The sequence below is a fragment of the Coenobita brevimanus genome, chromosome 87 (genome assembly GCF_032717465.1).
Source record: "Coenobita brevimanus isolate Jiangsu-jjx chromosome 87, ASM3271746v2, whole genome shotgun sequence".
Classification (NCBI taxonomy): domain Eukaryota; kingdom Metazoa; phylum Arthropoda; class Malacostraca; order Decapoda; family Coenobitidae; genus Coenobita; species Coenobita brevimanus.
The window spans coordinates 20,058,876-20,075,425 of NC_137040.1; the positions used below are offsets into that span (position 1 = coordinate 20,058,876).

General features: G+C 42.2%; 1 protein-coding gene across 1 annotated transcript in view; it reads right to left on the reverse strand.

The window, feature by feature from the left end:
- Positions 1–2,217: 2,217 nt before the first annotated feature.
- The window catches only part of LOC145411024 (uncharacterized), a 204,828-nt gene continuing 190,495 nt past the window's right edge, over positions 2,218–16,550 (reverse strand). Inside the window, exon 4 of the mRNA XM_080281086.1 lies at positions 2,218–2,324. Within this exon, the coding sequence (XP_080137212.1) occupies positions 2,218–2,324 (107 nt within the window). The remainder of the gene's footprint in view (positions 2,325–16,550) is intronic.

The following is a 16,550-nucleotide window of genomic DNA, read 5'->3' on the forward strand; positions in this document are numbered from 1 at the left end:
GACATAGGGAATAATCAGCCAGAATGACTGCTGGGAGAATTTGACAATACAAGATATTTTGGCAAGGTAGGGCAGATGGCTATGGTGGTGTGGATGTGTTGGATATGGAGAAATGGATGGAATATGGCATGAATGTAATGAGAGGGAGCAAAAGGATAATAGTTGTGAAAATTTTCATTGGTAGGGTAGCATATTCATTCACACTGGTGTATGCTCCACAGGCTGCCTTTGATGAGATAGAGAAGGATAGATTCTGGGATGACTTAATACCTGTAAGTGATATTGGGGATGATGAGATTGTAGTTTTAGGTGGGGGAAATTTAAATGGTCATGTAGGTGAAGCAGCTCACATTATGAAGGAGTAAATGGGGGATGCACATATGGCACAAGAAATGAGGAAGGGGAAAGGATAATTGAGTTCGGGGATGCAATGAACATGATTGTGCACAACACATATTTTAGGAAAGAAAAAGTTGGGTACATAAGAGTCCAGCAGCAATAGCAGCCAGATAAACTATTTCCTGGTTAGGAGGGCTGATATGAGGCTGGAGAGGGATGTTAAAGTTACAGGGAGTGAGAAGTGTATGAAGCAGCATGAGTTATCGATATGTAACATGGTGCTTAAGGAAAGGGTGAGGAAAAAAAGGACCTATGCACCTAGGAAGAAAATAAGGAAGTTGAAAAACCAAGCTGTAAAGGATGGATGCCTTCTATATCGAGATGAGTACAATGGTGGCTGAAGGGCGAGCTGTTGACAGAAGTGTTAATGAACAGTACAGAGTTCTCATGAACAATCTCCTGAGAGTTACTGATTCAGTGCATGGATGGAAAAGGGTACCCCCCAGGACATAAAGTAACTTGGTGGTGTGACGAGGGTAAAGAACCTGCAATTAAGGAGAAAAGAAATCTTTTCAAGGAATGGAAAACAGGCAGTAACAAAGATAAATACTTGGCTGCCATGCGTAGGGCTAGAAAAGAGGTTTACAGGGTAAAAACTGGGTCTGAGAGACTTTTACTGGATAACCTACATAGTCTGGAAAGGAAGAACATGATATTTAAGGTGGCAAATCAGATAAAGAGGGAAATCAGAGATATCACAGGTGAGCAGTTTGAGAAGAATGATGAAGGAAAAGTTGTGGTGAACAGTGGAGATATGAAAGATGCTTGGAGAAAGCAATATAACCAGCTGCTGAATGAGGGGTTTGACTGGAACAGGGAAGGTGTGGAGCCAGCAGATCCTGTGTATGGCCCCTGGCCTTTAACTGACCCTGTTACTTTGAGCAGGACAATAGGCAGGATGCAGGTGGAAAGGGCAGTGGGTGTGTCTGGGTTGACTGCTGAAATGATGAAGGCCTCAGGAGATATAGGAGTGGGGTTAGTTATTGATCTGAAAAATACATTGATATATGAGTGTGCTGTCCCAGATGAATGGCTAAAGAGTGTGACTGTAAATGGGTACAAGGGGAAGGGTGATGCCCTGGAAAGAGGAAATTATAAAGGCATAAAGCTTTTTTGGACCAGATACAGTAATAAAGGTAATGGAGAGAGTTCTACAAGGTACGATTAGAAAAAAAGGGAACAGTGATGAGATCCCATTTGGGTTTATGCCAGGCAAAGGGACCAGTGATGCCATATTCACTGTCTGACAGCTTCAGGTAGTGAGACCTGGGCAGTAAAGCAAGAGGATATTCACAGGCCCAAAGGTACATAAATGCCAATGATTAAGTGGATGTGCAGTGCATCCTTGAGTGCAAGGCCTGAGGGGGCTAGGTTTATGAGGAGTTAAGAGGTAAGATTGAACTGTAGTGTACTGGTGTTGTGATGAGGAGAGGTAGACTGAGATGGTTTGGGCTTGTGGAGAGGATGGGGGATGACAATTGAATACAGAAAGTGAGATATGTTAATGTTTGAGGTAGGCCAAAAAAGACCTCGGATGAGGTCACTGAGTGTGACCTCAAGGATAAGGGACTGAATGGGGGGGCTGCCAGAGATCGAGCAGCATGGAAAGGTGCCATTAGGTGACCAAGACCGATGCATGCAAGTATGTTGGAGCCTTTTAAAAACAAAACCAACGAAAGCCCATACTACACAAGAAGGAGGGTGGATATTTTAATGTATGTCAATGACAACTTAAATTCTGTTGACTGTAAAATTAAGTCAAACCACAAAATGTTAAGCATGGACCTTCATCTAACCAATACTACGTACGAGTTAGTTCTAGTATACAGGTTTCTGCATCAGTTCACTGACACCGATGAAGATATATGCAGAAATCTGAGCAATGCAGTTGGCAGTAAAACATTCGTAATTCTTGGTGACTTCAACTGTCATGTAAATTGAGGCAGCAAAACAGCAGACTCTGAAAGATGGCTTCTTGTTGACACTGCTGGTGATCCCTCCCCCCCCCAGTGGGTAAATGAATTGTCTAGAGGTAACAGCATTCTGGATCTTTTCACTACAGACAATGAAAGTGTTTCCAACTTGTCTGCTGGTGAATCACTGGGAGGTAGTGACCATAACCTGATTAAGCTATGCAAGTCCTGGGTCATACTATTCACTTTTGGGGAGAACTCTGAGGATGGTTGATCTAGAAAAGAACTTAGGTTTATTTATAATTAGTGGCCTAAAGTTTTCCAAACAGTGCATTAAAGACACGAAAAAAGGCCCCAATATAACTAAGCTAAGTCCAGAGGCAGATTCATCATGGGAACAGTTTGTTCTTATGCTCTATAACTCCTTAACAAGGCCGCATCTGGAATATGCTGTGCAGTTCTGGTTACCCATACTTAGGGAAGACATAGATTAACATGAAAGAGTTCAAGTTAGAGCTACAAAACTTATTCCATCCAGTAGGAGACTGACCTATCATGAAACTGTTTTCACTGGTAATTCGTTGACTACAGGGTCAACTTGTTGAAGAGCTTAAAATACTAAATGAGTTTAACAATCTTGACCCAAAAAAGTTGTTTAGTGTGCACATGAACACATCACACAACCATGGTTGGAGACTGGAAGTGGAAAGATTTAACACCAGCATATGTGAAAACTTTTTCATGTACAAGATCTGCTCCACTTGGAACGGACTCTCCATGGATGTTGTTAACAGCACTAATGTACAGCAGTATAAGAGAAATCTTGATATGATTTTCCTCCCCCTTGAATGACTGCAAACTGGCTATGCATTCCTAAGCAAGTATGAAGTATCTCCTTAGTATGGACTGCAAAGTCTTTGAGATACTGTACTAACTTTTCCTTGTAAGTCAATGTTTTTTTTGTGAAAGACTGTCTGGATCTCGTAAAAGAAAACCAGACTTTTACTGAACTGACTTTGCAGGTTTTAGAGTGTTTTATGAATGTTGGGATGGAGGTCAGTATGTAAATGCAATGTGATTTGTCACAAAGGCGTGGTAAGTAACTCCATCTTGTGCAGTGTTTGTGATAAGTGGGTGCAAAAGAGATGTAGTGGTATTAGAGGTAGACTGTGAGATAATGTTGATTTCATGTGAGCGGTGTGTCGGGGAGAGCATGTGGATATTGCCAGGCGTGAAAGGATTGAACTTGCTGGTGAATCTCTTGAGGATGTGGAAGAGTTTTGTTATTTGGGAGACATGTTATGTGCTGGAGGTGGGGCAGGAGCTAGCTCTGTGGCAAAGGTGCAGAGTGGTTGGAAGAAGTTCAGGGAGCTGTTGCCTCTCCTGACATTGAGAGGGCTCTCCCTATGTGCTATGAGATCTTCATATGTGGCGTGTGTTAAAAACATAATGCTATATGGCAGTGAGACCTGGGTAGTAAAGGAAGAGGATATTCACGGCCTCAAACATACAGAAATGTCAACGACTGGGTGGATATGCAGTGCATCCTTGAGTGCAAGGCCTGGTGAGGCTAGGCTTGCAATGGAAGAGTTGAGAGGTAGGATGGGACTGGAGTGTATTGGTGTTGTGATGAGGTAGACTGAGATGGTTTGGGCAAGTGGAGAGGATGGGGAATGATAATTGGGGCAGAATGTGAGAAGTGTTAATGCTGGGAGTGGGGTAGTGAAAGGCAGACCAAAAAAGACCTAGGATGAGGTCATTGAGTGTGACCTCAGGGTTAAAGGACTAAATAGGGAAGCCGCCAGAGATTGAGAAGCATGTCTTTAGTCACCATTAACCCTTTAACCGCGGGCATTGTTTTGCCCCGACTGGCCTCTCCCGCGGGGATTCCAGCCAAAATGTAAACAAACTTTAAACCTTTATAACACTGCACAGAATAAATCTAGAGCGAAAAATAAGGTACCATTAGAAAGTACTAACCTTCGGCTTTGCAATGATGTAGGTTTCATGATTTCTTTGACTATCACTGGATGGGCAGTGCCATTAGAAATGAGCGATCTAAAATCACTATTTTTCGCTCACACACCATTACCAAATGCCAACCTCATTCTGATAATAATACTATAAACATAAATGAACACTGCACATACGATAAACACCCACTCTGTGTTCACTGAGGCAAGTAAAAGGCACTGTAATTGCCCGCATTTCACTGCCACATCAGCGATGTTGTAATCACTATTTTTCGCTCACACACCATTACCAAATGCCAACCTCATTCTGATAATAATACTATAAACATATATGAACACTGCACACACGATAAACACCCACTCTGTGTTCAATGAGGCAGGTAAAAGGCACTGTAATTGCCTGCACTTCACTGCCACATCAGCGGTGTTGTAATCACTATTTTTCGCTCACACACCATTACCAAATGCCAACCTCATTCTGATAATAATACTATAAACATATATGAACACTGCACATACGATAAACACCCACTCTGTGTTCACTGAGGCAGGTAAAAGGCACTGTAACTGCCCGCACTTCACTGCCACATCAGCAGTGTTGTCACTCACACAGCTGGACAGATACTGATGTGTGTTTGGTCAGGGGTGGGGTGGGGGTTGGCTGGAGTGAAAGAACTTAATAGCTACTCTCCCTTGAAACAATTGGCGCATGGAAAAAACGCGCGGTATTCAAAATATTCACAAACATTCGAGAATGACACCCGCGGTTTGGTCCAGTTTTTGCAATGTCATTCTGGGATGACACCCGCGGTTTGGTCCAGTTTTTGCAATGTCATTCTGGGATGACACCCGCGGTTAAAGGGTTAAGTGACTAAAGACAATGCATGCAAGCATTTTGGAGCCTTCAAAAACGATAACGAATTTTCAGAGAGACAAGTTACATTCATACCCCTAAGTTCACAATGCCAAACTCAGTTCAACCAAAATGGTTAATAACTAAATAACCACTGCAACAAAAGAGAGAAAAGGCTGCATACAAGACAGCCAAAAGCGACCACGATCAGAATGATTTGGACTCCTTCAAGACTACAGGTAGTGTACTAATGGAAAGAATAACCACTTACAAATAATAAGTGACCAGTATATTTAAATTTAAGAAGTTTATGAATGTACGAAATATTTGAGGAACTGTTACTAGTAATACAATTCAACACAGAATATTAAATGGACCTAATATAAAGGGGTGTCCACACAATATCTTGATGAAGGGTACAAGATATACATGGTAGCACTGACCCTTCAATTTACTAATTTCCAAATTCTTGGCTTCTGAGAATTTCAATTGTATCTTCTGGAAAGGAAAATAGGGTCATGCGGGAGGTCGATGAAACATCTGACTGTTGATGCTGGTCATTTAGTGATGTACTGCTTCTCCATACATGCTAGATGACAACAGGGAGATTGGACTTGTTCCAGGTATGGGGAAGATTTGAAAAATACTTGACAGCTAAACAATGACCATGTTGAACAGAATTTTCAGGTGGTTTCAGGCATAGTAATAAGATGAAAGTATTATACTTTAATCTGCCCCCGTCATGACCGATTTTCCACCACTGACCGCCCCCAATCCCAACAGATCTTGGAAAACATTTTTTTTGGCTCAAACCTCTGCTTTTGGTGAGAAACATCGAAAATTCATAGAGAAATCGCTCAACTGAGGTTTAAAATACCGGATACAGGTGACAGTACCCCTTACCTACTGTGTTTTCTACGAGGAAGGCTCCACAGAAAACAAGTTCTATGGGAGGGGTAACTATTCCACACCACTCATAAACGATATTTATTTATTTATTTGGTGCGAATTTATATGTAGTACAAGACTACATTGGTTTTCACACAGTAATATAGGCAATATAAGCATTGTTTCACTCACCAAACACATCAACATACCTCACCTTTTATGGCAACATTACCTGATCATCATTTCTGATTGTTTCTTCCTCTAATGCCACGTAAACTTTGTCCTCCACATTGTCATTGATTGGGGAATCATTCTGGCCTTGAATTTCGTACCGTGGCGCAACATGTCTTTACTGGCCAGGTCACTGGTAACAGGTGAATTGCCAAGACAATAGCGTGGGGGGGGGAGGGTCATGTGGGGTAAGGCATTGTCCCTGCCTGGCATCTGGTAGAGGAAGGTGTCCCGTGTATACATACCAAAAATCACGCACGAAATTTGAAAAATGTGCCAATGACGGACCTTGCAATTTATATACATCAACGGGAGTCACAGGGACAAAACGTTCAGATGTATATACACGTCAACGGGAGTCGGCGGGTTAATGTGAAAAAATAAAACTTTTCATTGGAATATTTCAAGGAATTAAGATAATGCAGCTGCCCTCTGACCACCCTAACCTTTAGTTATGGTAATACTGCAGAGGATAAGAAATCACCACCTTAATTCATAATCACAAATCTGTGTTTAGTATCATACTGGTGTATGTGACTGGCTGGCCTTATTCTGGGGTGTCAAACTGCTGACAAAAGCTGTTACTTCCTCTCCACACACACAGTTGCTCTGTACTCATCTCATATTTCATGATTTCCGGGACAGACATTACTTTCAAAACATTACTAACATAGGTACAATACAATCAAAATACCTTTTGGGGGATTAGAAATCAATACACTAACTCATAATGGGGCTTGGAGAAAGGAAAGTTCCTATCACCAACTCTCTTTTTATTCATCAATGACCTGCTAAGCTGTACATCTAAATCTATCCACTCGTATGCTGACGATTCTACCCTTCACCTTTCCATTTGGTTCTCGCAACGTCGATCTCAGCAGTTACTTCAACAAATAAGGGATGAGGCTATGGCACACCAAATGTCTGACTTGGCTCCTATCTCTGACTGGGGTAAAAATAATCTTGTTTTTATTGCATCAAAAACTCTGTTTTTACACCTATCAACCTGACACAATCTTCCACAGGAGTACCCACTAATGTTTAATATTATCCAGCTCAAGCCTCTATCATCCTTGAACATGCTTGGGGTTTCGTTCACTTGGGACTTATCTTGGAAAGATCATATTGCATCTCCTGTAAAATCTGTTTCCAAGAGACTAGGTGTGCTAAGCTGACTCCGTACCTTCTTCATCCCTGCACAGTTGTTGACTTTATACACAGGTTTTATTCGCCCGTGTAGAGTACAACTCTCATGTGTGGAGAGACTCCCCACATAAAGCTCTTCTTAATGGGTGGAGTCAAAGGCTTTTCGTCTCATTCACTCTCCTCCTCTTACTGGCTCCCTTCAACCTCTGTCTCTTTGCCGCACTGTTGCATCTTTATCTCTTTTCTATCACTACTTCAATGGTCACTGCTCTTCTGAACTGTCTGCTTTCATCCCTCCACCTCTACAACGGGTGCTACGCACCCGTCTAGCAACAAACTCTCATTCCTTTTCTCTCCAACTCTCTAATGCAAGAGTTAACCGTTACTCACAGTCCTTCATCTATGCAACAGGTCAACTCTGGAACTGTCTCCCTCTGTCTGTATTTCCTACTTCCTATGATCTCCAGTCTTTTAAACATAAAGTGTCCAGGCATCTCAAAATGAATGGATCTTGAATTTGGCTCTTTTTTTCTTGGAAGGAATGGTTTGTGGGCTCCTGGCCTTTGGTTCCTTCTTTCTTTAAAAAAAAAAAAAAAAAAAAAAAAGGAGGCCGTGATCCTGCACCCGAGAAACACAGAGAGAGTGAGTATCTCCCCTTACTTAGCACTCCACCTCCCCCTAGGGATCCTTCAGATAAAACTTTTAAACTACCTATTATCTTTTTAAAATGTGGATAAATATCACAAAATACAGAGGAACTCACTGGTAATATATTAGCCTCCAGTGTCATCATTCAACTGAAAAAAATAAAACTGAATCGATATAAAGAATACATAACATCATGATAGAAATGTATAAAAACATGGGATTTTACAGTGCAAGATGCAAAAATATTACTGGCATTTTTTTCAACCTGTACAGTACGAGAGTGAAATCTCTGATAAGGGTGGCTAAATGAAATGAAGAAATCAGGGAGGCATCACAATAGAAAGGGCCTAAAGAATTCTTCAGCCATGTAAATGGCAAGAAATCTTTCAAAGGTTGTATTAGACCAGTTAAGGATCAATCAGGTGTAATGAAACTCTCAGACTTGGATACGACCAACACTCTAAATAGTTACTTTTTTATAGGTCTACATCAGAAGGTACTCATGTCAAGACCACTACTGGTCCATGAGACTGAAGATTCCATCATCCTCAAATGCAGACAAGAGAAGGTGGCAAGAAGAATTGACAATCAAAATATTTACAAGTCACCTGGTCCTGATGAAATCCTTCCAAGAGTTCTAAAGGTACATGACCAGGTAGATCCAACATGGTCCATCATCCAATCCTACGTTGCCCCATGAGGAGCGTAGGAGCCCGGGGCTAGACAGTTGGTCCTGCCATTTAAGATGAGAGTGACCAACCTCACTAATCCCTGAGTGGCATTACGTGAGCAATAAACCCCAACCACCCCTTGGATATAAACCTTCACCAGCTCCATCCGATTGGAGCACAATAATTACCCGCTAAACCACCAGGTGACAAAATTTGGTTATATGGTTACTACCCAGCATAGTAAATGGTTTCCTGGTGTACAGGAAACCATTTGGCTTGTCACTCAGTGTAGTTTCACCCATAGGCAGTAGGAAGAGGAAAGAACGGAGGAATGAAAGACAGAAGAGGGAGTGTAAAGTCACCCGTAGGCAGAAGGACGAGGAAAGAATGAAGGAAAGAAAGATAGATGAAGATGGACGAAAAGAAGGATGGAGGAGAGGACAGGGCAGACACCTGAGAGCAGCATTACACTGAGTGAGTGGATGGTGAGTGCCCACACCTACCACTTTCCAACATGGTACTTACAGAAATCTTCAACATGTCACTGGAAACAAGAGATGTGCCAAAAGACTGGAAGACAGCAGATCAGGAATGTCCTGAGAATTACCATCCAATTAGCATGACCTCTGTCACAGGAATACTGATAGAATTATTGCATGCAGGATAGTTTAACGCCTGGAAAATTACAGCCTGATCATGGACTCCCAGCATGGGTTCAGGTGACATATAGTCTTGCTCATAAATAATCACCTATCTTCCAGTACCCCATGCCTTAGGCTGGCTCATTTATGCGTGGCAAGTCACAGTGGAGTAAGAGGGGCTGAGAGGTAGAGGCCAGAGAGATAGAAGGGAAGGTGAGTGGGGGGACGAGTGATGGTGTGAAGGTGGAGTGAGGGAGGGGAGGAAAGGTAGGTAGGGGAGGGAGAATGAATGCAAAGTGGTGGTCATATTATTTGTCTATTTTCTTTCATTTTGGGCATGATATAAAAGGAGTTTATATTCAGTAGATAATGTTGCATTACACCTTGTATTGCGGCATCAGATAACAAGCTTTAGATAGATGCTGATGTTAAGGACTGGCTTGGGGGGGGGGGGAATATACTGATGTGACAGATCAAACATCAGTGTTGAGGTATCAAGGCTGTGTAGGCCCAGACTGTCAATGAGTGGGTGCCAGAGAACAAGAGGACATGGGTTTGCCTCCTCCAGTGCACCAAGGACAAGTGGGAGCTGTTCAAACAAAACCAGCAAACCCTTAACAGCATTGTTTCCTCAGTGCTTCGACAACTGCAGGGGGTTATTGAGGCAGGAGGCCACTGGACTAATACTAAGGCTTTTCTGGTTGCTTTAGCTTGACCAGCGTTGGTAAACATTGGCACAGATATATTTTGGGAGTTTGGGTAGGATTCTGTTTCATCTTCTTTCTAACATTTTATGAGAGATATCGTTATTATATCCACCCACGTGCACAGACATCAAATTTATGTACCTTTTCTGAACAATTATTTTAAATAGCTTTTTCATATAGAGATGCCACAAACTAGTTGACATGATGGTGACTATACAGAGGGAGTGTATACTGAAAGGATGATCATGTTTACTGTGGACATAGTCATGTCAAAGGCTGCATATAACATATAGTTCAAAAAATTAATTACATGTAAGGGTAGAGAACATTCTTTAATTAAACATTACATAAGTCAGTCATCCAGATTCTATTCTGCATCTGAAGTCATAATACAGTATACGGATAAACACTAATATCTAACTCCGCACTAATGTATGATCGTCACATCAGTTTATTTCCCTCATGAGCCAGCCCTTGACATCAGCACCTACGGTATCTAAAGCTTGTTACCTGAAGCTGCTGTACAAGGTGTATTGCAGAATTATCTACCATATATTAACTCCTTTATATCATGCCCTGAATGAAAGAAAATAAACAAATAATGTGACCACCACTTCATATTCATTCTTCCTCCCCTACCTACTCTCCCTCCCCTCTCTCACTCCACCCCCACACCATCACTCGTCCCCCCACCCATCTTCTCTTCTCTCTCTGGCCCCTCCCTCTCACTCCCTCTTAACTCACTGTGACTTGTCGTGCATAAAGGAACCAGCCTGAGGCAAAAGGTACTGGAGGATAGGTGATTATTTATGACCATGACTGCACATCATGCTTAACCAACCTGCATGAATTTTTCAACACAATGTTGAGAAGGTATGACAGGAATAAAGCAGCAGACATCCATTACCTTGACTTTCAAAAAGCATTCAATAAAGTACCCCACCTCAGTCTAATTTCAAAGCGAGTGCACCTGGTATTAATAGGGAGGTTGCACTCTGGATAAAATACTAACTAATGGATATGAAAAAAGCAGGAAGTAATCAACAGAATTTCTTCTGACTAGGCTTCAGTCACTTATGGAGTTCCACAAAGGTCAGTCCTTGGTCCTCTCCTCTTCATCAATTATATCAATGACAAATGTTGGCATGCTAGAAGTGATCTTCACGTTTGCAGATAACATCAAACTTGAGCAAATGTGAGCAGTCTAGTGACTGAAAAATTCCAGGCAGACTTGTCCAGACAAGGGGAATGGTCTGAAACATGGCATATGCCATTTAACTTGGAGAAATGCAATATGCTGTATACTGGCCATCCATATCACAAGTCAGACTATTCACTTTTGGGAAAACTCTGAGGATGACTGATTTGTAAAAGGACTTAAGTGTATTTATCACAACTGACCTAAAGTTTTCCAAATGATGAATCAAAGTAGAGAAAAGGCCCAGATATTGCTAGGCTATATCAAGAGGCAGTTTCATTATAGGAATAAAAAGACTGTTTTTACACTCTATAACTCTTTAATAAGATAATACACTCACTTCTGAAGTATGTTGTGCAGTTTTCATTACTTAAGCTTAGGAATAACAGATCAACATGAAGGAGTTCAAGCAAGAGCTACATAACTTATTCCATTCAATAGGTGACTTAAGTTTTCAGGACTGCTTGCAGGCTCTGGGAATGTTTTCATTAAAAACTTGTCAGGTATGAGGTCGGCTAACTGAAGTGTCTAAAATACTGAATGAGTCTGACAATACTGACCACAGAAAGTTGCTTTGTCTCAACACAGACTCACCATGTAACCATGGTTGGAAAATGGAATTGAAACACCTGCATCCGTGAAAACTTTTCATGTACAAAATCTGCTTCAGCTGGAGCCGGCTCCCTGTCGATGCTGCTAACCTTTAACTGTTACATTCCTTCTGAATGGACCTACTGACTGACTGTGGCATTCATTTTAAAATCCACAATTCTATTTCAAAAGTTGTACCCTGTATTCTGCCCCGAGAACTTTGTGTACCAGTATTCATCCATTCACACTTGGGGTTACTAGTTCATCATTTGAGCTTCCCGCTACGTTTGCATGAACACTAGTGGGCATGAACAAGTACAAAGGAAAGTGACAACATGGTACCCAGAGTGTCAGGTTGGCTTATGTCTGGAAGACAGCTACCATGATTTCACACACTCACCAACTTCTGGAAAAGTAACTCATAAAATGTAAATAAGTGAAAGAAACTAATTGTAAGTGTAAATGAATAAAACATTTGGAAAATGAAAGTGTCTGGTGTAAGCTTTCCTCTAACTTTGGCTCTGTTGAGCATCACGTCTCCTCCTCTAAACCTCACCTTCTTTTTCTAACTGAGACTCAGCTCTCTGAGGCAACTAACAGCAAACCCTTTTCTGTTTCCTCCTACTTTCTCTATACTAATTTCAAAGCCAAAGGTGGCTGTTGTGTACATATATGCAACGGCTTATCTTGCTCTCGTGTTCCTGAACTCGATTCTTCTGATTTCTCTACACTCTGGCTTCGGCTTTCCGGTCATTCTCTGACTAAATATATCTGTGCTGTTTACTTATCCCCTAATTCTACTGACTACCAAAAATTCTTTGACTATCTTACTTCTATGATGGAACACATTCTATCCATTTCTCCTTTCCCTGAAATCTCCATTCTAGGAGATTTCAATGTTCACCACCACCTTTGGCTCTCCTCTCCTTTCACTGATCCACCTGGTGAACAAGCCTACAACTTTTCTATCTTTAATGACCTACAGCAGCTTGTACAGTACCCTACCCGTATCCCTGACCGCCTTGGAGAGAGCTCCAACATACTTGACCTCTTCCTTACAACTAATCCTTCTGCTTACAATGCTAATCTTTTCTCTTCACTGGGCTCCTCCGATTACAACCTTATCACCTTAACCTATCCTATCACTCCGGTACGGCCTGTGGACCCTCCAAGGAAACATCACCTGTGGCATTTTGGAGCCACGGATTGGGAGGCCCTCAGGCAGTACTCCTTTGATTTTCCCTGGAATGATTATTGCTTCCATGGCCAGGAGCCATCTGGGTGTGCTTTGTCCATTACAGAGGTTATTCTATCGGGCATGGAGGCATACATTCCTTTCTCATATCCTTTGACTAACGCAAGAAAGCCTTGGTTTAATCACGCTTGTTCTAATGCTGTCCGCAACAAGAAGACGGCCTACAAAAGGTGCCGGAGCCAGCCGACCCTTGAATCACATCATCTTTACGTTTCTGCCCGGAATCGTGCTAAGTTTGTTCTTCGCTCTGCTAAAAATAATTTCATCCATACTAAGTGCTCTCAACTCTCTAACTCGAATTCTTTCTACTCCTTCTGGCACCTTGCCAAAAACCTTTCTAACAACTTTACCTATTCATCCTTCCCTCCTCTTTTCTACTCTGATGGTTCTGTAGCCATTTCTTCTACTGATAAAACAGAACTCTTCACACAGACTTTCTCCTCCAATTCCACCTTAGACGATTCCGGTGCTGTTCCTCCATCACTTCCCACCTCTGACTTCCTCATGGCCGACATTAAAATTTCTTCAGCTGATGTGTTTTCTGCCATCACTGGCCTCAATACTAACAAGGCATATGGGCCTGATGGAGTCCCTCCTGTTGTTCTTAAGAACTGTGCTTCTGTGCTTACACCCTGCCTAGGCAAACTATTTCGCCTTTGTCTGTCAACTTGTACCTTTCCTTCTTGCTGGAAGTTTGCTCTCATTCAGCCAGTCCCAAAGAAGGGTGACCATTCCCAACCCTCCAACTATCGTCCAATTGCTTTAACGTCCTGTATTTCAAAAGTTTTTGAATCAATTCTCAATAGAAAAATTTTAAGGCATCTTTCCTATCACAACCTTCTTTCTGATCATCAGTACAGTTCCGTCAGAGACGCTCCACTGGCGATCTTCTCACCTATCTTTCAGACTCCTGGTCATCCTCCTTTCGGGACTTTGGCGAAAGCTTTGCCATTGCACTGGACATCTCAAAGGCTTTCGATCGAGTCTGGCATAAATCTTTAATTTCCAAACTGCCCTCTTACGGTTTCTATCCTTCTATCTGTGCCTTCATCGCTAGCTTCCTTTCTGGTCGTTCTATAGCCGCTGTTGTAGACGGCCATCGTACTTCTCCTAGATCTATCACCAGTGGTGTTCCTCAGGGCTCTGTCCTATCACCAACTCTCTTCCTTTTATTCATCAATGACCTCCTAAGCTGTACATCTAACCTTATCCACTCATACGCTGATGACTCCACCCTTCACCTTTCCATTCGGTTCCCACAATGCCCATCTCACCAGTTACTTCAACAAACAAGGGATGAGGCTATGGCAAACCTAATGTCTGACTTGGCTCGTATCTCTGACTGAGGTAAAAATAATCTTGATGTTTTTAATGCATCTAAGACTCAGTTCTTACACCTATCAACCCGTCAAAATCTTCCACATGTATACCCACTAATGTTTGATAATATTCAGCTTAATTCTGCAACATCCTTGAACATGCTTGGGGTTTCATTTACTCAGGACTTGTCTTGGAAAGATAATATTACATCTCCTGTAAAATCTGCTTCCAAAAGATTGGGTGTGCTAAGCCGACTCCGCTCTTTCTTTACCCCCGCACAATTGTTGACTCTATACAGGGGTTTTATCCGCCCCTGTGTGGAGTACAACTCTAATGTGTGGGGAGGCTCCCCACATACAGCTCTTCTCAATAGGGTGGAGTCAAAGGCTTTTCGTCTCATTAACTCTCCTCCTCTTACTGACTCCCTTCAACCTCTGTCTCTTTGCCGCACTGTTGCATCTTTATCTCTTTTCTATCGCTACTTTAATGGTCACTGCTCCTCTGAACTGTCTGCATGCATTCTTCCACCTCTACGACGGGCGCGTAGCACCCGTCTAGCAGCAAAGTCTCATCCCTTTACTGTCCAACTCTCTAATGCAAGAGTTAACCGTTACTCCCAGTCCTTCATTTATGCAACAGGTCAACTCTGAAACTGTCTCCCTCTGTCTGTATTTCCTGCTGCCTATGATCTCCAGTCTTTCAAACGCAGTGTGTCCAGGCATCTTGAAATGAATGGATCTTGAATTTGGCTCTCTCTTGTATTTTGTTTTTCTCTTGGAGGGAACTCTTATTGCGGGCTCATGGCCTTTGGTTCCTTCCTCCTCGCATTTATAAAAAAAAAAAAAAAAAAAAAAAAAAAAGCTACCTATCTATCTATCTATTGCCAGATGCCTCAATCCCGCATGGGATGGCCACAAACAAATCGCCTCCACGCCGCCCTGTCCCCTGCCATTTCACTGCCCTGCTCCCAACTCACACCCCCCTCTCTCATATACCTCTACACTCCATTCCTCTATCTCATCCTTGGCCTCCCCCTCCCTCTCCCACCATCCACCTCACTCACATACACTCTCCTCATCAGTCTCTCACCCTCCATAATCTCCACATGGCCAAACCACCTCAGTGTATTCCTTATAACGCTTCCTATCACATCCACATCCACACCACAATGCTCCTTTATATCCTTATTTGTCAGCCTGTCTCTCCATGTGACTCCACACGCTCCTCTTAAATAACTCATTTCCATTGCTCTCACTCTTGACTTGTGTCCTCCCAACAATGTCCAAGCTTCACTTCCATACATCAGAGTTTGTATCACAATACTGTCATGTAGCAACTTTTTCACTTCCATAATCACTTCCCTGTTTCTTATCAATGCTTTCAAGGAACCAGCAACCTTTCTTCCCTGTTGCACCCTTTCAAACACTTCACCCTTCAAACTTCCATCCTTACTCATCACACTCCCCAAATACTTAAATGTACTCACATTTTCCATTTCCTCACCATCCAACCTCACTGTACACACACTGACTTCATCTCTCTCAAAGACCATCACTTTACTCTTCCTTACATTCACCTTTAGATTCCGTTTCTTACACACTCTCCTAAACTCATCCACCAAGCCTTGCAGCTCCCCTTCGTCTTCACTTAACAACTCATCTGCAAACAATGGTACAGGGAGTTTCCAAACATCACCCTCTCTCACTAGGGCCACTCCAACATCCACTGCCCTCCTTGTATCTCTTTTATTACCCCATCCATGTACAGATTGAACAACTATGGAGACATGACACATCCGTTTCAACCCAACCTTCATAGAGAATAATTAACTCAGTTCACCATCCACAAGTTCTGCAGCCTTAACACCATCATACATACTCTTCACAGCATTCAACAACTTCCCATCTACTCCATATATTCTTAATACTTTCCACAATCCTTGTCTATCCACCCTGTCATATGCTTTCTCCAAATCCATGAAGGACATATACAACTTTTTTCCCTTCTCTAGAAACTTTTCCACTAAAGATCTAAGAATGAATATCTGATCTACACAACCTCTTCCCTTCCTAAAGCCTCCCTGTTCTTCTCCAACTAATTCCTCTGTTATTTCCCT